Raw genomic sequence first — 25,936 nt, 5'->3', positions numbered from 1 at the left:
ACACAGAGTTTTTCCTGAAAACTTAAAATGTGCAAAGGTTACACCAATCTATAAAACAGGTGATCCTTCTGACGTCTCAAACTACAGACCAATCTCAATTCTTACCTGCTTTTCCAAGATTTTAGAACGTGTTATGTATAACAGACTGTTTTCTTTTTTAACTAATAATAAAATTCTTTACGATAAACAATTTGGGTTTAAATCTGGCCATTCAACCGATCATGCAATCATTCATCTAGTACACGAAATATTTAAAGCTTTTGATGAAAACAAATTTACTTTAGGCGTCTTTATTGATCGAAGTAAGGCTTTTGATACGGTGGATCATAATATTCTCCTGCACAAACTTAAAAATTATGGTATCATAAGTTATAACTTAGCATGGTTTAAAAGTTATCTAGCAAACAGCAAACAGTACATCTCGTTTAATGATAGTAAAACAGATTTAGCGACAATTTCCTGCGACGTCCCACAAGGATCAATTTTAGGGCCTCTTTTATTCCTCATTTATATAAATGACTTAAATAAATTTTTAAGTATCTTAAATTCAATCCTATTTGCAGACGACACCAACTTATTTTATTCTGATAAGGATATTAATTCTTTATTTGAAACAGTAAACAAAGAGCTTGCAAAACTAAGTGAATGGTTTATAGCAAATAAATTATCCATAAACATAAAAAAGCAAAATATACTTTCTTCCATCGTCTTCATGAAAAGAGACTCATCCCATTAAATCTTCCAATTTTAGTTGTAAATAACTCTTGTATAATAAGAGAGCGTTCATTGTTATTTCTTGGTGTTGTTATTAATGAAAATGTGAGTTGGAAGGAGCACATAAATATAATCCGAAATAAAATTTCGAAAAATATTGGTCTACTTTACAAAGCTAAGCAGTTATTAAATCAAACCTGTTTAAAATACATTTATTTTTCATTTATTCATAGCTACCTAAGTTATGCAAACGTTGCCTGGTGTAGCACTAACGTAACTAAAATAAATAAACTATTAATTAAACAAAAGCATGCATTAAGAATTATTGGAAATGTAGATCGTTTCTCACACACTAAACCTCTATTCATTAAATTTAATATTCTCAACGAATTTCAACTAAATCTTTATCAAATTCTTATTTTTATGTTCAAAGTTAATAAAAAAATAGCACCTATTTTATTTAACTCTTATTTGGAAAAAATATATCATCTATACCCAACACGATTTTCAGAAAACAATTATGTTCAACCTAAAACCTATTACTCTGTTACTAAGTTCTCAATTGCTAACAGAGGTCCTAAACTATGGTACATGCTATTAAATAATGAGTTAAAAACTATTTCTTCTATTAAACAATTTAAAAACAAACTTAAGCAAAAGCTCCTAATAAATGACAACGAATTAAAATTTTTCTGAAGCCTTTGATTAGGAGTAATCACGTTTGTCTATTTCTTTATAAATATGGCTTAAATAAATATTCTATATACATTTCAATTTGTACATTATGACGTTGTTTTTTATCTGATATAATAAACTTTACATATATAAAAGACACATTATGATACTAAAATGTTTTTAAAAATGTTTTTTTTTTTTGTTTGTTTGTTTGTTGTTCGTGTATTATCTGTTATTTTATGATTTAAATTCAAAAGGTTTATAAATCTAAAACCAGTTAGGAAAAAAATAGTTTAATTAAAATTATTAATTAAAAAATCTTCGTATACTTTTGGATATATTACACTGTAATATAGCTTAAAATGTTTTTTAGTTTTTATTTATCGTTATTTTATTTTAACGCAACGTTTTGTTTAACGTTTATTTAACGAGTTACTTTGTTTTGTATTTTTATTATTGACATTTTTATTTAAAGGGGCTTGGTGATAAGACAGAACTTGTCTTCTTCTTGCCCCAGCCATGTATTTATATATTTGTATTGCATAAACTTGTAAACTTTTCTTATCGGCGAAATACATAATAATAAAAAAAATAATAATAAGGTCACGTATTTAACAGAATTCATTCTCATATAATTAAGCTCAAAAAAGCTAGAGACCAGAAAAATAAAGGCGGAGTAACAAAAAAACTAAATAAATTTTTATTTTATCTGTTGTAAAAAAAAAAATAATATGATTAAGCTAATTAGTTTTGTTATTAAGCTGAATTAAGCGTCAAATTAGTTTTGTTATTAAGCTGAACTGAGTAATAAATTAAGTTTGTTATTAAGCTACTACTTTTTTTTTTGTTCCACTACTTTATATTTGATAACAATTTTAATTTTAAAGTCGTAGAGAAAATGTACCAATATTGTTGAATAATTTTGTTATGGATCTAAATATTTAAAAAAATATTATTAATGGATTAAAGTCAACAGGAATGTTTTCATTAAATGTAGACAATAATGGTTATAAAAAAGTAATTCAACGTATTATATTGAATTTTAAGATAATAATGAAATAAATCTTTTAATGTTTTTATTAAAAACGCATTAACAATGTTGGAAACATATTTGAAAACAACGTTGTGAATTAAGTTTTGGAAGAGCTTGAAAATAGGTATAAAAAACTAAATTTAGAGAATTATTTAAATTTTATAAAATACTTAAATTCAATAATAGCTCAAAACAAATCAACGATTTCACAGAAGCCAACAATAATCAATTGCATGATGAAATTGATAAAAAATCATATTTAAAAATTAACAGTACACAAAAGAGATTAGAGTTAAAGAAAATGCAATAGAAGAAAAAGACATTTAAAAAACTGAATATAGAAAAAAATTTGACATTTAGTTTTTTAAATATATTGTTTGTTTGTTTTTTTAAACAATTTTATTTAAAAAAAAAAAAGATTTTTTAAAAAAAAAAGAGGAAAATTAAGAAAAATCTAAAAGAAAACAAATTCTTGCAGAAGAAAATAAAAACAAAGATTGAAAAAAACAATCAGCTCTAATTCAGATTAAATAATCAATGGACAACTTATTTTTTTTTTGAATTAAAAAGCATATTTTCTTTATTTAGTAATAATACTAAAGTTACACCTTTTTCAACAAATATGATGGGGATGGGGTGAAGATGGAAAAATTTAAATGGAGATGGGGTCAGGACGGGGATGATTTTTGTTCTTGTGTCACTCTCTAGTGGAGATTTTTCACCAGAAAACTTGAAATTTATGTCTGTTGGGTCATTCCATATAAGATTGCCATAATTCAAAAATATTTAAACTGAATATTAGAAATAGATTTTTTTTAATTTATTTAACAGACACATTAGTGCATCTAAAAAAAATATCTTCACTTTGTCATTTATTTTTATGCATGTGTAGGAGATTCGTTTCGATGTTTAAATGCATTGTATAGATGTTCAAATGTGTCAAAGAATAAAATTTAATTTGAAAGACCTTAATTAAAACACATGTTATAAGGAGTTATTTAAACAATTGATATAACCATGTGTTTAAGGTTATGAACTTAAAATATAAGGTGTGTTTAAGGTTATAAATTTAAAATACAACTTATTTGAAATATAACTTATTTAATTCTACATAAAAATACAAGAAACATATAAATATTAAAACGATGCCCAAATCGCACAAACAAGTTTGCAAAGATTATAGAGAAAGAAAGAAAACTGAAGAAAAAGAACAAAATAATATTCATCGCCAACAATCAACGCCAGCGCAAGAATTAAAAAATAAGGAGCTTGCTAAATTACAACAACGTAGACACAGAGATCTTCAAAAAGCTCAATGTATCATTGATATTCCTTGTTCTTCTTCTAGTCAAATGGAAGAACCCGCCTATCATTCGAGTTCATTAGCGTGTGCTGTGAACCGCATTAAACTGGCTTTACCAACATCGCCACAAAAACAGTTAGCAATAGAAATGAACATCTCTTTACCAGATATATCAAAGATAAAAAAGTGCATCCATTTCTAGTGTAATCAATTATGCACTTGAGTTTTACAATTACGAAGAAATATCTTGATGGACTCCAGGTATGAAAGACTTTATCAAAATTGATGTTGAAAAATTTCAAAAACGTTACTTGTTACTTATATTAAGGGAATGTTATGCCCTGTACGCAGAAGAAATCAGTAGCGAGATAAAATTTTCCAAATTTTGTGCACTTTGTTCAGCTCAAATACTCACATATTCAGAAACACATCTTGAAACCTGCTGTTAATCGTTGTTTAGTATATTGATTTGTTCAGTTTATTTAAATATGTCTTTAATATTGCAATTTAATAAAGTGATTTGTTACATTCTTTTTATTAAAAACTTGTTGATGTTTCTTTTATTTTTCTAAGGATAACTATAAACATTGTTTATATATTTTTAAAAACTATAAACATTGTTTAAATTGAAAATTAAATTTAAATTTTGAAATCAATGATATATTTTATCGAAGTTGAAATGGAAAAATTATATTTAGATTGATATTTTAATGTTGCTTTTTAGGCAAAGGCGAGAAGAAATAAACTCTGACCTAAAAATCTCCAGCCTTGGGGCTCTTGTTTAAGTAAAGGCTAGAGAAAACATGATAAGACAAAGTTCCAAAGAGATGAAGTGCAGGGAAAATAACTATATGAATAAAAGGTTTTTAGAGCATGATACATTAATTTCTTATGTCTTCTCAGATAATCTAAGAAAACATAAGAAATTAATGTAAAAAGGTGCTGTCTGATGCTGATCTCAATTCTTTTCCGTTGTCATCTTGTGATTTATCTCAAATGTTAGGCTCTAGAGAAAAATCTTATTACCTCTTCTAAGGCTGAACTATTTGCAAAGAACTTTTCTAATTTGACTTGTGGTCCAGACAACACTCCAGTCATAGTCTTACAAAAGTGTTCTCCTAAGCTCTCTTCAAATCTCTCTAAACTATTTGATAAGCTTTTGACTGAATCTTGTTTTCTTGCCTGCTAGAAAATGTCATTGGTGGTTCTAGTTTTTAAAAACTACGAAGAACAATCTGACCTCTCGAACTATTGTTTGATTAGTCTTCTATCTGTTTATAGCAAAGTCTTTGATCAACAAATTTCCAACATCCCATCTTCAGTCTTATAACTTGTCTCTGACAATCACTATGGTTTTTGATCTTCTAGTTCAATGACTGACATGCCAACTGTTAAGACTGAAAGTCTTTATGATGCATTAAATGGAGGCGGCTAAGCAAGGGCTAATGCCCTTAAAATGTTTAATGCTTACAATAATGATTGGCATGCTGGTCTTATCAATAAGCTTGCTTCATATGGTGTATTTGGGAAAGTTTATTAGATTGTCAAATCATTTCATTTTAGCTAATTTATTAAAATCATTCTCAAAGACCAAAACTCTTTAACAATTCCAGTAACTTCTGGAGTTCCTCAAGTCTATCCTTGGTCCTGTTTTACTTCTTATCTGCACTAATGATCTGCATTGCAATCTTATATCTAAAGTGATTCTATTTGCTGATGACTCAATTTTATACTCCCGTCTTGACCAAAAGTCTTTTCTTTTTGGTCACTTAGAAAAGAGACCCGATCTTGTATCTGATCTGTAACAATTTCTGTAACAGCTTGTGGCTTGCAGCGGTTTATGAATTTTAGCTCCAATAAAACTCAGTTATTTACTGCAAACAACAGTTTGCAGCTAATGTAGTTCAACTCATAAATCATAGGCCGCCATGTTTTAGAATATGTGGTTAAGTTTTTCATCGTATAGGTAATTTTAGGCCAAATCAAGATGTTCCGCCGACATATTAACTATACATCTTTGATCAACTTGCGGTTGGCATCATCAATTGGTTCACAACCCTGAACATGCTACATTGGTTAGAAGCCATGTTACATTATCTCAGTATTATAATTATAGACTTTCAGTTTTTCTTCACTCTTTTATAGCAAAAAACTGTTTCATCAATATGCTGTTGATGCGTATGTTAAAATTGAAGGCCAGCGCTTTGCTTTCATTAGAAATAACCAGAACAAATTGAGAAGCAAGCAGTATGATGCCTTACACAAACATGTAAACAACCTTGGAAATGATCATAATGTTAGACAAGGGCATGTTGTAGTTTTGCCATCAACTTATGTAGGAAGTCCTAAAGCTTTAAAAGAAAACTTTGAAGATGCTATGACTATAATTAAAAAGTATGGTAAACCAGATCTTTTTATTACTTTCACTTGCAACCCAAAATGGCGCGAGATAACTGAAAATTTATATCCAGGTCAGACAGCAAATGATAGACCTGACTTGGTTACTTGAGTATTTAAACTCAAATTAAATAACCTCCTCAACAACATTTTTAAGCATGGCATATTAGGGAAAGTTGTAACACATGTTCAGGTTATTGAATTTCAAAAGTGTGGTTTGCCATATGTTCATATTTTACTTCGCTTTGCAAATGATGATAAGCTTCAAACAGCACATGATATCAATAATTTAATATCTGCAGAAACTCCAGATCCAATTGTTAATCGTGATCTTTATGACGTTGTTAAAACTTGCATGATTCACAGTCCATGTGGCATTTTATTTTTTCTTCTAGGAGAGTTGGAACAAAAACTAAATATAAATTATATGATTAGTATAGTTAAATAAATGAAGCATTTATATTTGTACCTTAGAAGTCAAAGGTCATTAATTGATATTAAAATAAAAATTTTCACATGTTTAACCCTTTTTAATTTACTCTCTTTTTTTTTTTTAAATATTTTTAGCATTGTATGGTATGGAAGAGCGCTCCATTTGAAAGAGGGCTCTTTCAAATGGAGTGCTCTTCCATACCGGGGTGTTGGGAGACACCGAAGAAAAAACAGCAACCAAATGGTTGTAAATGTCTTCTATCAGTGAAGATATTTATAACTTTTTTGTTGCTGCTTTTTCTTCGGTGATTTTTTTTTTATTTTTATTTTTTTTAATTGTAATTTTTTTTATTGGGTTGTCCGATAAGTTCTTGTCGTTTTTTTTAATTAAAAAATTTGCAATTTAAATGAAATTTTTTAGTATAATGTTTTGTGTTATTCGAAAGAGAACTTTTCGCCCTACAAGAAAGTCTATTTGGTTTTTTTGTTTTGATTCATTTTTGTTAATTTTCAGAGCATATAAATGGAGTGTCAAGTCGACAAAAACGAGCATTTTCGACACCACCTTCTTTTTGCGTTTAACCGAGGTGCCAAAGCCACGGAAGCTGCTAGTGAGATTTGTGCCGTATACGGAAAGGGTGCCATAGCTGAAAGAATTGCTTGATATTGGTTTGCGAAGTTCAAAAGTGGCAATTTCAACCTCAAGGATGCATCTCATTCTGGGCGACCAAGTGAGTTTGATGAAGAGCATTTGAATCAACTTCTCCACGAAGACGCGCGTCAAACAACTAGAGAATTGGCAGAGCGTATAGGATCCAATAAATCAACAGTAGCAGAACATCTCCACTCAATGGGAAAGATTATCGGACAACCCAATAATAATATATTATATTGTATATTTGATTTGTTTTGGTCTTTTTTAATTAAAATTTTATTAGTTTTTTCACCAATTAAACTTAAATATAGTTAAATTGATTCATTATCCAATTATCATAATATAATGATGCTACATTCTGTTGTTAAAAATAATTAATTGGTAGTTTAAGTTATTGAACTCACTGCTTTCAAAACTTACTATAAGCCAAGACAATATATTTAGCTATACAAATCCAATTTATTTATATCTCAATTTGATTTTTTATCTTTAATGTTTATAGTTTGGCTCCTTGAAGCATTTGTTATTTTGCTTTTTAATTAAAATATTTTAAATCTTTTGTGATGTCTTTTAAATTAAACTAAAGTTTACTAAAAGCCAACATGAAATAATGTCATTAAACAACACCGACAAGCTGCATCATGACAGCAACTGAAGTATGAAACAACAATGTTACTGAAAGCAGGTAAACAATTTACCTGCTTTCAGTAACAACAGGTTACTGAAAGCAGGTAAATTGTTTTCCAGTTTGTTTGTTTTTTCTTTTCTTTTATATCTACTTATCTGTTACAATTTTTATTTTAGTTTGACATATGACGCATTAATGCAATATAAAAGATCAAAGTTTACATATTTTTAAAAATTTCTTATACACATGTTTGATTGTAAATTAAATTTTATTTGTTTAAAACATACTTGTACTCAATTGCTTAATTATTTATAATAAACTTAGTTATTTTTAATAAATTTATTTAGCTGTGTGCGTTAAACGTTTTTAAGATAATAATTTTTTTTAAAGAAAAATGAATCAAGGGGATGCCAAAAAATTAATAACTCCTGTATAATATAAGTTAACTTCATATTTATCTTAATAATTAATTAAAGCTCATGTTATAAAAAATATATCAAGAATTTAGTTTTAGTTTTTCGTCAATATAAAGCATGATGTTATTATTTTGTGTCAGTAACTAAAAACGTATTGCGTTGAACTTAGGAATGTTGAGGAAAATGGTACTGCCTTACACTGATATGACCTATGTCAGTTGTAAATTACTCAAATAATATTAAATAATTGTTAAATTATTTTACCTCCTCATACTTTTTATGTTAATATTACGGGTTGCTTTCTGCTAGTAAGCATGAATACAAGCACAATAAACTAATAAATAATAATCAACAATTACAATTGAGTAATTTGATTTAATCAAGAACAAACTTATTTAACATATGCAAGGTTTTTTTTGGAACTGCTCATATATATAAAAATTTATATATTAATAAAAGTAGCATTAGTCACACATTGATGATGTCAAACTGAAATAGGGAGCTGTGGGGGCTTATACAACACATACATCAACAAATAGTTTGGGCTGGTATGTGAAAAGTATGTTGAACATATACTTTATAATTGATTAGAAATACAAAGCAAGCCTTCCCAGGAAATGTATGCATTTTTATATTAGAGAACTTGGTCAGATTTTTAAAAAAATGTTTTTAGATGATACATTTTTAAAAGCATGCTTTGCTTAAAATACCTATCAGACCATAATTTGAAACCATAGTGTTAATTTGTGTTAGATTTACTTACTGGTAAATGTTCATCTTGTAACATGGGAAACATTTCGTGATGTTGACCTTCTTGAGGCCAGTACATAAACTCCATTCTATCACGCTCATCCCAGCTTCCTTCACGCAAAATACCGGTGTCATTTTCACGTACAAGAACTCCACGATTCTAAGCAAATTAAACAAAAATAATAAATCTATGTGCTGATTATTTTTATCGTCATCATCATCATCATCATCATCATCATCATCATCATCATCATCATCATCATCATCATCATCATCATCATCATCATCATCATCATCATCATCATCATCATCATCATCATCATCATAGTCATTATCATCATCATCAGTATCGACATCATCATCATCATTATCACTGCCATCATTACATTATCATCATACCGTAAAAGAGAGTATTAAATAAAAGCTCACACTAAGTATATACATTTCTGTCTTTGGAAGGACTGATATCAGTAAATAAATAATTTGCACCATTTTCATCCATATCAATTAGTTCAGGATTAATACTGAGTTGAGTTTTTATAGGTTTTCTTTTACTCATAACACTAGGCATTTTTAAACGTTTTTTTCCTTCTGCTATAGCTTTTTCTTCTTCCTAAAATTAAGTTTTTATTTACATTTTCAGTTTTCAATATTAAATTGCAATTGTCAATATTAAAAACTTTTTATAAATAGTAACTATATTATTTACTAATCTATATATATATATATATATATATATATATATATATATATATATATATATATATATATATATATATATATATATATATATATATATATATATATATATATATGTATATATATATATATATATATATATATATATATATATATATATATATATATATATATATATATATATATGTATATATATATATATATATATGAATCAGGAAAGCAAGACAAAGGAAGCAAATGCGTTTTTCCAATTTCCAAAGAGCTGATGTTCGAGGAAAAAAACTAGACGAATAAGCGTTTTTGGAGCACTTAGGAACAGTCACAGAAAAAGGATGACACTTGATTGAATGACGAGTAACATGAGAATGAATTTTAGTAGATGGCACAAGAGACGCTAGCTCTTTAGAGCAGTACCCAATATAGTATTTGTAGAAAAGTGAAAGAGAAGCCACATTACGACGATGTGACAATGGTTGGAGGTTGGCTGCAAGAGCAGGTCCAACTATGTTTACAATGCGTTTTTGCACCTTGTCTAAAAGAGAAAGGGCATCATTAGAAGAACTGCCCCAGATATGGCAACAGTATTCCATACAAGGCCGGATTTGAGATTTATAGAGATAGAGAATAGAATCTGAAGTAAGAAAGTGATGAGCTCGATAAAGAGATGCAACCTTAGCAGATGCTAATTTTGCAACTGACTTGATAGATGGTTTCCAAGAAAGATTGGAAGTAAGAGTTAATCCTAGAAGATGAAGAATAAATGACTCATCAAGTACATCACCGTTCATAAATATAGGAAGATCTAAATTATTGCGATAACGATTGGCTGAAAAAAATTGAGTTTTATATGAATTAAAGTTCACTAGCCACTGTGAGCCCCATGGTGTAGCAGAAGTGAGATCCTTTTCAAGCTCAAAAACTCTTTTAAAACCTCAAAAACTCTTTTTAAAACCTCTTTTTTATGTTTTATTCAATTAGACTTTAGAAAATATCAATGTTTTGAAATTTTAAAGATTTTTTTTAAAGAGGTCAATTAAATGAAATGCTTTTAATCAAGCAAAAATATGCAGTGCAGACAGATTTTTTTTCTTACAATCTTTGTTTCAATACTGTGTATCATCAATATAACATTAATGGCAATATGGTCAAGTTTGCAAAGTTGTTTATAAACGAAAAGCATTATTATTATAACTAAGATAAAAAAAAACTATAGATAAAAAGGTCTACAAATTAGACTGTAATATCACACAAAAGAAAAATTAATACAATGTTGTTTCTGATGTTTTATAACTTATTATAACTTTACGTACTACAAGAAATTTCACTAAAACACTTTATTACAAAAAAAGTAAAAAAATATATATTTTTTTTTATAAGCAATAAAAACTTTGATAGTTCTTTGTTTGCAAAGTTTCTATCAAATAAATAAATTTTTTTAATAAATTGATAGCAACTAGGGTTGAGAAAAAAAAAATCATAGAAACTATAAATTTATAAATTTTTTTGTTTGTTTCAAAATTAAGTCTTTATAAGATTCAGATCTAATATCTTTATTGATAATTGTTATATTAATAAAAAATAAGCTCTGAAGAAACAAAGTGTATCAAGTAAGTTGTTGTTCATTCTAGATCAAATTTTTGTTACCAATAATCCTGCAGCAGAAAAGGCTTGCTCATACTCAATACTTGTTGAAGGGATAGTCTTCAGTGCATTGAACAAAAGTTCAAGATTAGCAGTTCTCTTTCCAGTAGCTTCATAGACCAACATTTTTTTAAAAATGGCTTTGAATTAGTCATTTGTATTGTGGCACTGTTTTTTGATCAAATGCTGAATTGCTTCCTTGAGTTCATCTTTTAGTGAAATTGGATTTTCATCAAGATTTTCTGAGCCACACTTGAATGAACTCTAAGTCATCTGGATTAGTTGGAAACTAATCCAGATTAGTAGACAACAAATCTTTTTTTTGATGTACAGACTTCAAAGGCATTTTGAAAACTCCATATTCTTTAATGTCAGATACACATTCTGGATTGGAAAGGTATCTGTACAAGTTTACAAGATGGCTCTGCCTTCTCTCTTCAAAATGTCTCAAAATTGCACTCTTCTTTGCAATGCAAAGAGTTAAATCTCATTGTTTCAGTCTGTTCACAAAAAACTTGAAAACTCCCTCAGCAGTAAAAAGAGTTACATTCTGTGGGCAAAGGACTTCTACTGCCAATTTAACTGGTTCAAGAACAGCAACAATGCCATACAAAATATTTACTTCATCATCAATGTAAATAAAATGTGGAGAAACGTCTTTCAATATTTTTCTGAGTGAATCTTTAACTTTAAGAAACTGTTAAATCATCAACAGTAGGCTGTTCCATCTTGTTCTGCAGTCAAGGATAAGTGAAACCTCTTTTTCATGCTGTCTATTGATTTCTTCTTGGAGGACGTCATTTTTGACTGGAGATTTTCAAAACAACTTGACATTTTTTCTGACTTTTGTAATGACAGATTGCAAGTGCACTTTCACTTTTGAAATGGGAATGTTTTTATCCATGGCAGCATTAAGAAAACTGACTTCGGTGTCAGATTCGGATTCGTTACTACTGACTTCATCTTTGTTGCTTGCTACTTGCAATGTGTTGTTATTGATTTTTCAAAAAGGCTTCTCGTACAGTATTTCTTGAACTGCTAAATGAATTCCATGGATGTAACACATTTGTTGCTCAGTTTGAAACCAGTTTTCCAAACTTAACCATCATGAAAGTTCCATTCATAACTGAGCAGACAATGTTGTTGCTAATGTTCAACCCAAATTCAACCACTTTATCTGTGACAACTGCTGCAGCTTTTTTAGCTTTTTTAGTAAGAAAGTAGTAACGTCTTTCTTAAAATGTTCAGACAAAATTTAACCAACAGAATTAGTTTCCAAACAGAACAAACAGCTTAGTTAATAAGAAAGTAGTTGTTAAAGTTTTAATTTATTGATTAAGCTATTTCAAACTTTTTAAAATATTTTAAAGCATTTTTGCGCACAATAATTCTGATTACCATCTTTTTTTTTATACTTTTGTTATAGAGACAAACAAATAAACGAGGCGGAGGAGTTCTGGTTTATGTAAAGGAAAACAGTATACATAACATTAGGAATGATATGTGCGTTTCTGACGGTGATAAAGAAATCATAACGAAATTTTGAACAAAAAAAAAATTAATACTCAATTAGTTGCAGCTGAAAATCATAACTTCTTTTTACAGCAAAATATTATTCACAAATGTAGCAAAGAAAAGAAAATTAATTTCATAATTGGGGATTTCAAATAAATTGTTTAATTTATAGTATAGTATATTAAAATCTTTTATCGAAATTTACAGACAATTTTATCGGTAAATCAGCAAAACAACTTTACCGATTTACCGGTAAATTTTTTAGTAAAAGCTCAACCCTAACAGCAACCCAAAGAAAACACTTGCATTTAAGAGATTTTTCAAAAATGGAATATTTCATAAGCTTTCACAGCTTAATAAACAACGCTTGTCATGTATATATTCTTGTAACAAACGAAAGATGTGCATGATAAATGGTTGTACTATTTGATTTCATATAATTTGCAATCTTTAAAGCCGTCCGCCCTTCGTTATCTTGCTCTACAAACTTCATCTTTTCTCTTCCAGTAACCTCCAACTCTAATAGTAGTTGCTTGCATTTTGACCAAAAAAATGTCTGATAACGTTGGAAGCGAAGATGTAAAAAAAAAACAGGAAAAAGAGCTGTTCCAAAAAACAAGAATATCTGAAAAATATGATCAGAAAAAGAAAAGTTATAATAAAGTCAATGAAGAGTGGTGAGAGAAGAATGGATGTAATAAAATGCTTTAAGTTGTAAGTGTGTAAGTTGTTAGGTTATGCTTGGTTATCAATAGTAAATTGAATCGCCAATTAATCTATAGTTTTATTTTAGATATATTACAGATGCATCCACTAAAAAAAAAAAAATTTCCAGTCACAGGAATGTTCCAAAGATGAGCTATCATTGGTTGAACATTTTCCCTTTAAAATACCCATTAATAATGGCATAGTTATGTTTTTTATTTTGCAGAATTTAATAATAAAGAGTTGAATAATTTTTTGCAAAATACTTTTTTGTTGTTAAATAGCAATATTTTATGAACCAAATGAGGTATCATTCTGAAATTTTGTACATAGACAATCTTCACATGAAAAAGATATTGTTAAAGTCTTTTTGAAGGCAATAAAAAATTTGAAATTTATTTATATTTTTTTTGTGCCTGGGGTAGGCTCAAAGTATGGGGAGGGGGCAATCAGGCCTCAACCCCCCCCCCCAAAAAAAAAAATTATATTAATTATAAAATTAGTTATATTTTCCAAATTAAATATTTTTCCAAAATTTCAAATTTTAGTGGCCTTATGGAGAAATAATTAGAAAAAATATTTATTGAAGCTAATTTTTTTGTAAAAGACCAACATTTTTTTAAGTATAGAATCTTTACTAAGCTGTAATCCAAATGCATTTATAAATGCGGTAGTGGTGTAGTGGTAAGAGCGCTCGCTTTGTAAGCGAGATGTTCGGAGTTCGACTCCCACCACGTCCCTGGAAGTACCGCGCTCAACTTAGTTTCTCCGCGCAGCGGCCTTGCTCGGCAAGGTTCGTGTTTCGGAGTTAAAGAGTTGAGAGAGGGTTGCACCACGATAATGATTAAAAAAATAAAAATAAAAATATTAAAAAAAAAAATGAGTATCCTCCTCGACTGTAGTGGCCCCCCTAGGGCCTTGGGGAGGTGAATAATCAAAAAAAAAAAAAAAAAAAAAAAAAAAAAAATTAAATCTTTTGTAAAAGGCTATATTTATAAAAGACATATTTTTTTCTTTTATAGATAAAATCTTTTATTTCCTCATTATTATATTTTTGCTTCTGATTTCATGTTGTAAATACTAGTTTCCTATTACTTTGCAAAATTTTTATATTTACTTAACTAATTAATAAATGTTAAATAACTACTATATGATCTGTAAATAGAATAAAAATTAACTACCCTTTAATCATGCATAAGAAGAAGTCATATAATATGGCACATCTGATTATATGGATATTATAATAAAATGTATACATAATTTACCATAAACTAAATAATGTTAACGGTATTTCTAAAAAATATTTTTTTGTAAAATATTTGAAATCTAGATATTTTGAATAAATTTAAAAGTTAATAGAATGTAATGTTGACTGTCACAAGCATTGGTTGAACAAGAAGACAAAGTCTTTTAGACCTATCAACATTTTCAAGTGACGAAAAACGCAAGTTATTATGGAGAGATGGTTTAATTCATTGTAGAAAACTGTTTACAACAGTTTGCTATTATCATAGAGAACACTTTGGAGTTGAATTTGAAAGAAAATCTATTTAAAAAACATAGAAATCGAAAGAAAAACATAAAAGGCAATTTTATTATTATTTTCATAATTTTAATGATTTAAATAGTAATTAAATAAACTAAAAAAATCATACGACAAAAAAAATGCTTTTTTAAGAAGAAAATTCAAATATTTTTATAAATTTAAAATTTAATTGTTTTATAAATTAATAAATATACTAAGATATTCTTTACAATGATGCTTAGTTGACATTAGTTTTTAAAAATGATTGTTTCTTTTTCTTTTTTATAGAAAATGTATAGATATCTCTATCAATAGCAATAACTCTTAAAACACAAGATATTCCTGTTGTACCTGGGTGGTAATGCACTAGTTGTTACATAAGTGTACATAAGTATACAAAAAGCTAGAAAAGCTAAAAAAAACATGGAATTTTGTATAAACCATCATTAAAAAAAGGAAAGTCGCTTTTCCATGAAACCATTAATCTAGTTCATAGCTTTTATCAAAGTGACGAGTACACACAGATGATGCCTGGAAAAAAAAAATTTGTCAGTATAGGAAACAGGCAACACATGCAAAAAAGACTAATATTTGATGATGGGAGTATTTTGATTAATTTAAAAAAACTTCATGTAGCATTTAAATTTGAACACTCTAATTAAAATATTGCATTTTTAAAGTTTTGTAGCCTTTGCCCAAGATGGTGTGTAACCACAAACTCGTCTGGCATTCACAGTGTTTGTGTCTGTATCTATCATCAGAATGTTAAGTTGTTAGCTGATACTCTTAAGATTGACAAAGATTATAGAGATTTAATGGGAATGATTGTTTGCGATCTGGATAATCTAGAGTGCTTGTTACATTGATGTCTACTATGTCCTGGTATTACTGCTTCAAAAAAATTCTTAACAGGAAAATTTGACAACAGTGATAAAGAAATAACAATTAATCAAAGGGAAGGTACTTATAGAACTACACTGATCAATCAAAAAATCAATATTGAAGATGTTATTGACCATATGTGCAATAAAATAGATAAACTTAGATCTCATTCATTTATAGCTAAAAGTCAGACCAAGTACCTCAAAGACTGTAAAGATTTTTTAAATCACAATGAGTGTATAATATTGGGTGACTTTGCAGAGAACTTTCAATTTATTGTTCAGGATGAGGTGCAAAGTTACCACAGGAATAAACCAAAATGTACACTTCATTCTATTATTATATACTATAAATCTAATGGTAAACTGATATCTAAGTAATTTTGCTTTCTTTCTGATGAAGCTGAGCTTGATGTATACTTTGTAGCTGAGCATGATGTATACTCATTATCAATTACATTAAAGCAAAAATTCTACAAATTAATAATATTAAAAACTTCACTGATGGATGTGCAGCACAATATAAAAACTTTAAGAACTTTTATTAATCTTCGCCATCACAAAGAAGATTTTGATATTGATGGTGAATGGTTTGTTTGTTTTTTTGCCACAAACCATGCCCCCAGTACCACCACAAGCAGGTTGCTTGTGGTGGAACTGGGGGCATAGTAAAAAGACTGCACAAGCCAGTATAAAAAGGACAATGACTGGACAGATTTTAGATCTAGATAAGATGTTTGAATTTTGATGATTTAACATCTTATCTAGATTTAAAACCAAGGATGAGTCAACGAACCAGGGTTCCCACAGAAAAAAAAAATCGAAATTCCAGGACTTTCCAGGACCATTTTCCTACTTTTCCAGGATTTTTGAAAAAAAATTCTAGAACTTTTCCAGGATATTTCCCCCAAAAAAAAAATTTTTAGGACTTTCCAGGATTTAGCTATAAAAAATTCGGAAAATATCCTTTGAAATAAACCATTTAAAAAAATAAAAAACTTTATTACCACTTGAATCTAAAATTTTCATAAACAAATGTTTCTAATAAAACACAAAACCTAAAGTATAAAATAGTGTAGCACAGTGGTAGTGGTAGAAACTAGGTATTTGTGGTTTAAACCCATCTCTGGGCATATTTTGCAACATCTGTTAGGAAGGAGGCGTAAACTTCTTATTAAATACATTTCCGCGATGCTCTATTATAAGACTGTAATGACTTCTTAGGGCACCTAAAATAAAAGCATATATAATATATATATTATAATATATATATTATATACAATAATAATAGTTTAATTAAGTTTATAGTATAAGTTATACTAATGCACATTGCAGTATTATAATAAAATTTGTTGTCTTTACATTTTATTATGGCTTCTGTCGCTGTAAAGAACACAAAACGATTTTAAAAAAGTACACTGATTTATAGGAAATCGGAGAAGTATTGTCAAAGTCTCATGCTACAAAATATGAAAAATATTTTCGAATGTAGGAAGATGCAAGGGATTAAGTCAAAATGTATGAGAATTAAAGAAGGAACATTCTCAAATTTAGATAATCTTGATTTTAAATGGCTTTTAAATCCAAGGGGTAGAAATGTGGCAGTATCAGCAATTCTTAAAACAAAATCCAGAGAACTTGCTGAAAAATTTAATATAAATGGATTTCAAGCGTCTGATAGTTGGTTTGATTGTTGGAAAAACAGGTATAATGTTTCTTTCAAGATGGTATGTGCACAGCTGAAATGACCACGCCATGGAAGGAAACAACTCTTCCTACAATTTTATACAGGTATACCCTTGTTGAAATTTGCAGATGAATTTGGATTATCTTTTTGTATAAAACTTTTTTTTTATTTTTGTTTTATTTTTTAGTTGTCCCAAGAAGTCCTTACAGTCTTATCACAGAGCACAGCGAATGTGCATTTATTCGGAAGTTCACGCCTCCTTCCTAACCGATGTATGCAACCTTATAAGTCACTAAATCTTCAATCTGAGACGTGTATAGGAGGAAAGCACAGTAAAATTTGTCTTAAAGGAATGGTCGCAGCAGGTGCAGTAGGTGATAAAATTCCTATGTTTGTAATAGGAAAATCAAAACCACCTTGCTGCTTAAAAGGAATTAAACACTTACCTTGCAGATACAGAAATCAAAATAAAAGCTGGATGGATAGCGTACTGTTTGAAGAGTGGATACGAGAAATTAATTAATTGTTTTGCAAAAGCAGGAATTTCTGAAGATCAAGAAAAATCTGCTTACTCGGATGAAGACGACAACCCCTTTAAAGAGAATCAAAAACAGATAGATTAACTTGATAATTTTTACTCTCCAGGTACAACAGCGGAAGATAATGATGATAATAATGCAATCAATCCAGTTTGCCCAAAAGTTAGTGATACTCGAGAGGCACTGCAAGTATTGTATGACTATATGCCCTTCAGTCTTACAAGTCTCAATTATATTCGATAGAGATGTTTCTTCAAAACTAAGACAGAGTGACAGAACATTTTTTAATTTATAATGTATTATTTTTACCTTAGAGATTAAAACTTTTGGTAACTCAAATTGTTTTTACTTATCGGCCAAAGTTTGTGCAATAGAATGTCCCAATAACTTGAACATTTGCTAACTCAAATATATATATATATATATATATTATATATATATATATATATATATATATATATATATATATATATATATATATATATATATATATATATATATATATATATATATATATATATATATATATAATTTTATATATAAATATATATATAAAATTTTACGCGACAATATTACTAGTTCTTATGAAAAAGCCCCTAAAAATTTGGAAAAGGCAATTAATTTAGAAGCGCAAAGTATTGCTAAAAAAATAAACCTTGATAATAGAATCGAATCAACTGCCCCTGCCCAAGCCTTCGTAACACTAAAAGACCATAAACCAAATTTTCAAAACAAACTTCCTTGTAGGTTATTGGTTCCCTCAAAAAGTGAGATTGGACATATAAGCAAAATTAATTATATTCTTAGAAATAAATTAAATTTGCAACAGTGGAAAAATACCACTGGTGTTATAAATTGGTTCTCCATAATCGAAAATAAAAATGACTGCACATTTATTCAATTTGACATTAATGATTTTTACCCCTCAATAACCGCAGATATTTTAGATAAGACTATTGAATTTGCAAAAAGCCACACAGCTATTCCTGATGACACAATCTGTATAATAAAACATTGTAGAAAAACCTTACTTTATTTTAATAAGGAAACTTGGAAAAAGAAAAACATACATGACTGCTTTAATGTAACAATGGGCAGTTATGACGGAGCAGAAGTTTGTGAATTTGTTGGACTATATATTTTAGATTTGTTAAGTAAAATAATCAATATAAAAGATTTAGGCCTTTATCGCGACGATGGTTTAATAGTAATGCGTAGAAAATCTGGTCCACAGCTCGACAAAATTAGAAAAGATATTATAAAAATTTTTTAAAATATTGGCTTTCAAATCGAAATAAATATAAATTTAAAAATTGTGAATTTTCTTGATGTCACATTTAACCTCTCTGAAAATTCATATAAGCCTTTCAAAAAACCAAATGATGAACTATTATATATTAACATTAACTCTAACCATCCACCCCAAGTTCTAAAACAAATCCCGATTTCAATTAATAACAGACTAAACCAAAACTCCTCAAATGAAAATGTATTCAATTCCTCTAAACGAATATTTGAAGATGCCCTAAAAAAAAGTGGTTTTGAAAATTTTGAACTAAAATTTGACCCTGAAAAAAAGAATACAAAAAAACGAAATAGAACTAGAAATGTAATTTGGTTCAACCCCCCATATAGCAAAAATGTTTCTACTAACATAGGAAAAGTGTTTTTAAAATTGGTCGATAAGCATTTCTCGCGATCTAATAAATTACATAAAATTTTTAATCGAAATAAAATTAAAGTTAGCTACAGTTGCACAAAAAATATGGAAAGAATTATAAAAGGTCACAATAAGGCTTTGTTAAACAAAAAAGAAATCCTAAATGAAAAAAATACAGAAAATTGTAATTGTAAACAAAAAATCAATTGTCTAATGAGTGGAAGTTGTTTATCAAAAAATGTGGTATATAAATGTGTTGTTTCCTCTAAGAATGTACCTGATAAACAATATATTGGCATAACAGAGGGTGAATGGAAAAAACGTTTTGCCAATCATAAGCAATCTTTCAAGAATAAAAAGTATTCAAAAGACACCATGCTTTCAAAATATATATGGGAATTAAAAGAAAAAAATATTGATGATTTTATACTGAGTTGGTCTATCCTTAAAACAGCGCCTGCATATAACAATATTTCCAAAAAATGCATACTATGCCTACAAGAAAAATTTGAAATAATTACACATGCAAATCAAGAATGCTTATTAAACAAAAGATCGGAATTAATTTCTAAATGTAGGCACGAAAATAAGTTTCTCCTAAAAAACTATAAAAATAAATGAGTTCAAATAATATTTACATTAACTACCCTTTTTAAAAAAATATTTTAAAAAAATAGCATAAGTAATCATTTCTAAAGAATTCTTTTTATAATAGTGTCAGCAAATTCCACAAATGTGTGAAAATTTACAGTAGTTAAGACATTTGCAACTTCCTGTAATTTAATTTTTGGTATAAATTGAAGTTTTATTAATTTGATCATCCATTTCTGATGAATCTTTGTTGATGAAACACAGTGTTAAATGGAAAAAATTTTTGTTAAGTGATTTTCTACTACTAATATAATTGCTCTGTTCTTTTAAGAACATTGAGCACTCTATTGTGTAGAATACTTTTTAAAGTTGTTTAAAAATATATATATATATATATATATATATATATATATATATATATATATATATATATATATATATATATATATATATATATATATATATATATATATATATATATTGAAATATTATTAAGACTTTTTTCAAACTCTAAAAATGAAATATATAGTAATAGGCATTTTTAATATAATAATAATAAAATATCATCAAAGAATAATGCCAGATGGAAAATACTGTCTAGTTCTTATTCAGCTTTTTTTCAATCAAATCTAACTCATCAATTTCCTTCTGCTTTGCTTTACACAACTTTTTTTGTATATTTGACTCTTTTAAAAGCGTAAAGTCACTTTTCTTTTCTGCGTCAATGGCAACTTTGTCCGACTCGTTAGATAACAACTCAATTTGACTTTGAAGAAGTCTTCTTTTTGGCCGAACAGCTTGTAACACATCATCAACAATCGTTCACTTTAACGCCACATTATCACTTTCTTTTTTTAATTTTTGCTTTCTCAAGTCTTATGGTATGAGCTGCTTGCTTTTCTAGCATGTTGCTGCATTTCTTTGGTAATTTTGATGCTTTCAGGAGTTTCTCCTGAAGATAAAAGGTGGTCTTCAATGATACGTAAAGCAACAAGGGATTTCTCCTTCAAGTTTTGAACTAAAAGTTGTTTTTTTATACTAAAACCACGTTCTATTGATGGCTGACCATGCGAGAGCACAAAGATCAATTTAAAAACCTTCCGAACTTCTTCATAAGCTGTATTTTTTCCAATGAAGTCTGAATAAAATTGGTCAAGTCGATCATTTTTAAGGTCAAAATTTTGAAATGCGCTTTTGTTGATGTCAACAATTTCAAATAGTTTTTTGTATTGTTCTTTTGAAAGCTCTGCAGACTTTGTTGACAGACGGTTGCAATTTACTAGTTTTTGTAAAAGAACAGAAAAACTTTTGACGCAGTTACTTTGTTTGTTATTATTGGCCATTTGGATTGGATTTACAGATATAGCAGAGCGTACAATGGAAAACTTTAAAGGGGACTCGTCAAAAAGATGTGCCAACAAAACTGCTAAAAACTCCCCAGCTTCACTTTTAAATGCGACTACTCTGTAATCGGTAGAGGCTAGATTGGCTTGGTCAAGTTTTAAACGAGAAGCAAATCCAATATCAATGTCTGCTGGAGGTTTTCGAACATTTCTATTGTTTACATCAAGTTACCATTTCAAAGAATTTCAATTTTGCTGGTAAAATTGGATTATGTTTCATAGCTTTTAGTCTCTGCCAACCTTTATTATTGACATCAGGTAGCTTGCTTTTTTTTAGACTACTATTATGTTACAAATTTTTTGTAACCATCAAGAAGTGATTCAGCTTTTCGTGCACAGTTTTCATTTTCGCACCACCTGTGTCCACAAAATTGAAGTGGATATTCCAGTGTTTCAGCAATATTTTCATAAGTTTCTTGCCGTGTGGGCGAATCGTGTAAGAATTGCCACATCGATTTTAAAGCATCATTTATTTTCCAGCCACTTGCTTTTGCACCAGCTTTCAAGCTTCTGTGAATGGTGTGAAGACCACATGTTCCTATATCATTAAGAGGACTTAGTTCTTCCTCTTGCCTTTGTTCACTGAAATTTTTGAGAAATATATGTGGTTGACATTGGGACCATCGGAAGACACTTGTAAAATCTTTGCTTTGTCAATTTCGGATACACCACTGAGAAATGTATTTAAAACATCCTAAGCAGTGGAGCGTCCCATAAACTCTGAATTAAGATATCGAGTATTAACGATGTCGGATTTTTCATTCCAAAACCTGACTAAAAGATCCATTTGTCCTTTTTGAAATATTTGATTAAGTGATTCGTCAAACGAAATAGTGTAATATGGAGCAGTTGAAAGTGTCAATAATAGCTCACTTCGAAAATATGGAGCAAGTCCATATGTAGCCACATACCCGGCCTTTGTTCAACCACATTGAAATGTCTTTGCAATATTGCTATCAGGGAACATTTTTCTGAACAATTCTCCAGAATTTGATGAGGTATTCATTGAATGCCTTGAGTAGACAGTATTTAAAACCCAGCGTATCTCAGCTTCAAGTGTCAATGATCCTATAAACAGTTGATCAATTGTTTTTGATTTGCTTGATTGTGATATAGCTTCAGAACAAGTTTCTAGAATATGAGGTGGGGAAGTTAAAGGTGATAAATACGATTTGATGGTTTGTTCTAAAGGTTTTCTTTGTATATGCTTTTTGCTTCTCATATGCGATGTTAATGCAGCCTCTCCCATGTTAGAAACATTGATTTTACTAAAGCAATATATACACTTAGCCATTGTTTCATTTATCTTCCGAACCCAGGGTTTAAATTGATCATCATACAACCATTTTTCTTGAAATACACACTCATTCTTAGGCATTTTTTTAATCTATTACACTAAAATAAAAAACATTTTGAAAAAATCTAAACATAATTTTAAAAACTGACTGCATTAAATAAACTACGCTATAAACATTTAACTAAATTAAAAATATGAAAAATTCTCAATTAATCATATAGTTTTTATCATGTCAAGCATTTTTACAGATATATTAAGTAGAATTTAATAAATCCTTGAATTTAAAAAATTTCAAGACTTTTCCAGGATTTAAGAGAAAAAATGAAAAATTCCAGGACTTTCCAGGACACTAGTCAAATTCCAGGACTTTCCAGGACTGTGGGAACCCTGACAAACTGATGCTCAGACATTTAACCTTGTGCAGATACCAAATGAACTGGTTGTGCAGCAGGTTATTCATAATCATATGGGTTATGTAGCTTGCAAGTATAACAATTTTTGGTGGATTGGAATTATAACCAAAAAAGATGAAAGAGAAGGAGATTATAAAATTACATTTATGCATCTACATGGTCCCAGCCCAAGTTTTGTTTGGTCCGCATGGGAAGATATGTGTTGAGTCCCATCAAATCATGTTTTATGTATCATTAATCTGCGATCTACAACAAATGGTTGCATATATAAAATTTCAGAAACTGAATTAGATGAAAAAAATATATAGTATAAATATTGAAAAAAAAATAAAGATATATAAAAAAATATTTAATGCATTATTATTTTTATATTTGTATGTTATTTTTTGTAACTTTATGTGAGTATGTGTAATTGGCACAATTTGGCTGCAAAATTCTCCTAGTCACTTTTTTTTATGTTTTTAACAAAAAAAAAAGGGGGGGTTGGTAAAATGCTAAATCAACCCCCCCCCCTTCCCTTTAGACCATGAGTCCTCCCCAGGTACAAAAAAAATTAAAGTATAAATTCATTATTGCCCTCAAAAAGACTTTAACAATATCTTTTTACAACATAAAATTATAGATAATTTTGTCATAAAGATATAACTAATTTTGTCAAAATATAGATAATTTTGTCATAAATATGTAAGCAACCAATTTTATGCTGACTCAGCATATATATAAACTTTACTTAAAATGGCTGCATTTAGAAAAGTTGAAAAATGCAGTAATATATTTTTTATTAATAGTGATGTTTGATACCTATATTGTAAGTTATAACAATGCCTCAAAAAAAAAGATCAAGGTGACAATTTTCAATTTGAAATTTGTTTCCGCCATGCGGAAGATTGTCTATGTACAAAATTTCAGAATGATACCTCATTTGGTTCATATAATATTGCTATTTAACAACAAAAAAGTATTTTTCAAAAAATGCTGAGCCAGCATAAATAAGAAAATTGAATCTTGAATATCTCAAGAACCATAAGGGGTTGGAGGTTCCAAATTTCAGATTTTCTTAATTTTCATAAACCCTATAACATTTAATAAAATTAGCAAAATCCAAAACATGGAGTGACATTTTATGTTTTTTCTGCTGATTTAACATGGAATTACCCATATATAACAGGCCTAGCCAAGAGACTTGAGGCCAATATAAATTTCTAGCCCTATCCTATACCTAGGGTTGCTTTTACGAAGGATAATACATTAAAAAATTTAACTTTACACGTTTGGCGCTGCATTCTCCTCTGTAAAAGAGTAATTACCAAAATTTTAACTATGAAAAAACTAAGTTTTGACCACAGTTTTGTAAACAAATCTATATTTTTAAAAGTTTTTTATTTAAAAGTTTATACTTTTTGTTGATTTGTCTAATTTTGATAATTTTTATCTTTAAAATTACAAATTTCTTTCCAATGATATGTAAGTCTAGCATTTAAAGTTTATTTAAAAAACGTACCACTTTGATTTCTTTTTCTGTCATAACTTTATACTTTGGAAGCTCAAGAGTGTTTTTTTGAGGTTTGAATATAATGTTGAGATCAAAACCAGTTAACCTTTTTAAAATGTCTTGAACATCTCCCCTTTCAAAAAGAGTGCTCTTTTCTCCTCTATGATCTGGTGCTGTTGATTTAAAAACATCACGAGTAACATCAAAATCAGTGCTATAAAATCTATTTTTGACAATTATTTTTTTAATACCAAAACCATTCGAACCAAAAATATTTTTAACCACACTCGAACAACGTGAGCAAAGCGAACTAGCCATATTATTAAACAGCTGTGCTTCCGTTAAGTAGGAAAAAGACGTTAGTCCGAAGAAGAACTTTTACCATGAATTTTACCGAAAAATAGCTTAAACTCGTTCACGTAAGCTTTTAACTTTTATTTATCAAGGTAAGCAGAAGTCAGTATGGCTCAAAATGAGGTTTTTTAGCTTTCAAAAAACGCAGGCCAGACATTATATTGATATAATGAGAACTTATAAGAAGACGCTGCTAAATTGACTGATTTAGGTAGAACATGTAAAGGGCATGCTGCTAAATTGACTGAGGTTTAGGGTCGGGGCAGGTATAAATCAATCAATGTAGCAGCACTCTTATATTTCTCATAAAAACAGTATGATATCTGGTCTGCGTTTTTTTAAAAATTCAAAACCGCATTTTGAGCCTTACTATCTTCTGCTTACCATTTATCACGCATAAATAAAAAAATTTCAATTTTTTTTTCCTGAAACAAACAGGCAATTACATTGATAATTGAAATTGCACAAATAAAAAAAATGAAAAATAAAAACTAGTACTCAATATTTAACTTTATATTAAAACATCTACTT

General features: G+C 28.8%; 1 protein-coding gene across 1 annotated transcript in view; it reads right to left on the bottom strand.

Moving 5' to 3' along the window:
* LOC100201234 (small ribosomal subunit protein mS22) overlaps positions 1 to 25,411 on the bottom strand; it is a 42,940-nt gene extending 17,529 nt beyond the window's left edge. The window contains exons 1-3 of the mRNA XM_065799415.1: positions 25,061 to 25,411; positions 9,446 to 9,616; positions 9,017 to 9,163 (exon numbers count right to left, since the gene is read on the bottom strand). Of these exons, the coding sequence (XP_065655487.1) occupies positions 9,017 to 9,163; positions 9,446 to 9,616; positions 25,061 to 25,369 (627 nt within the window). The 5' untranslated portion in view covers positions 25,370 to 25,411. The remainder of the gene's footprint in view (positions 1 to 9,016; positions 9,164 to 9,445; positions 9,617 to 25,060) is intronic.
* Positions 25,412 to 25,936: the final 525 nt, after the last annotated feature.

The sequence above is a fragment of the Hydra vulgaris genome, chromosome 06 (genome assembly GCF_038396675.1).
Source record: "Hydra vulgaris chromosome 06, alternate assembly HydraT2T_AEP".
NCBI lineage: Eukaryota > Metazoa > Cnidaria > Hydrozoa > Anthoathecata > Hydridae > Hydra > Hydra vulgaris.
Note: the sequence above shows the minus strand (reverse complement) of the source record. Positions and strands in the feature narration are given on the sequence as shown.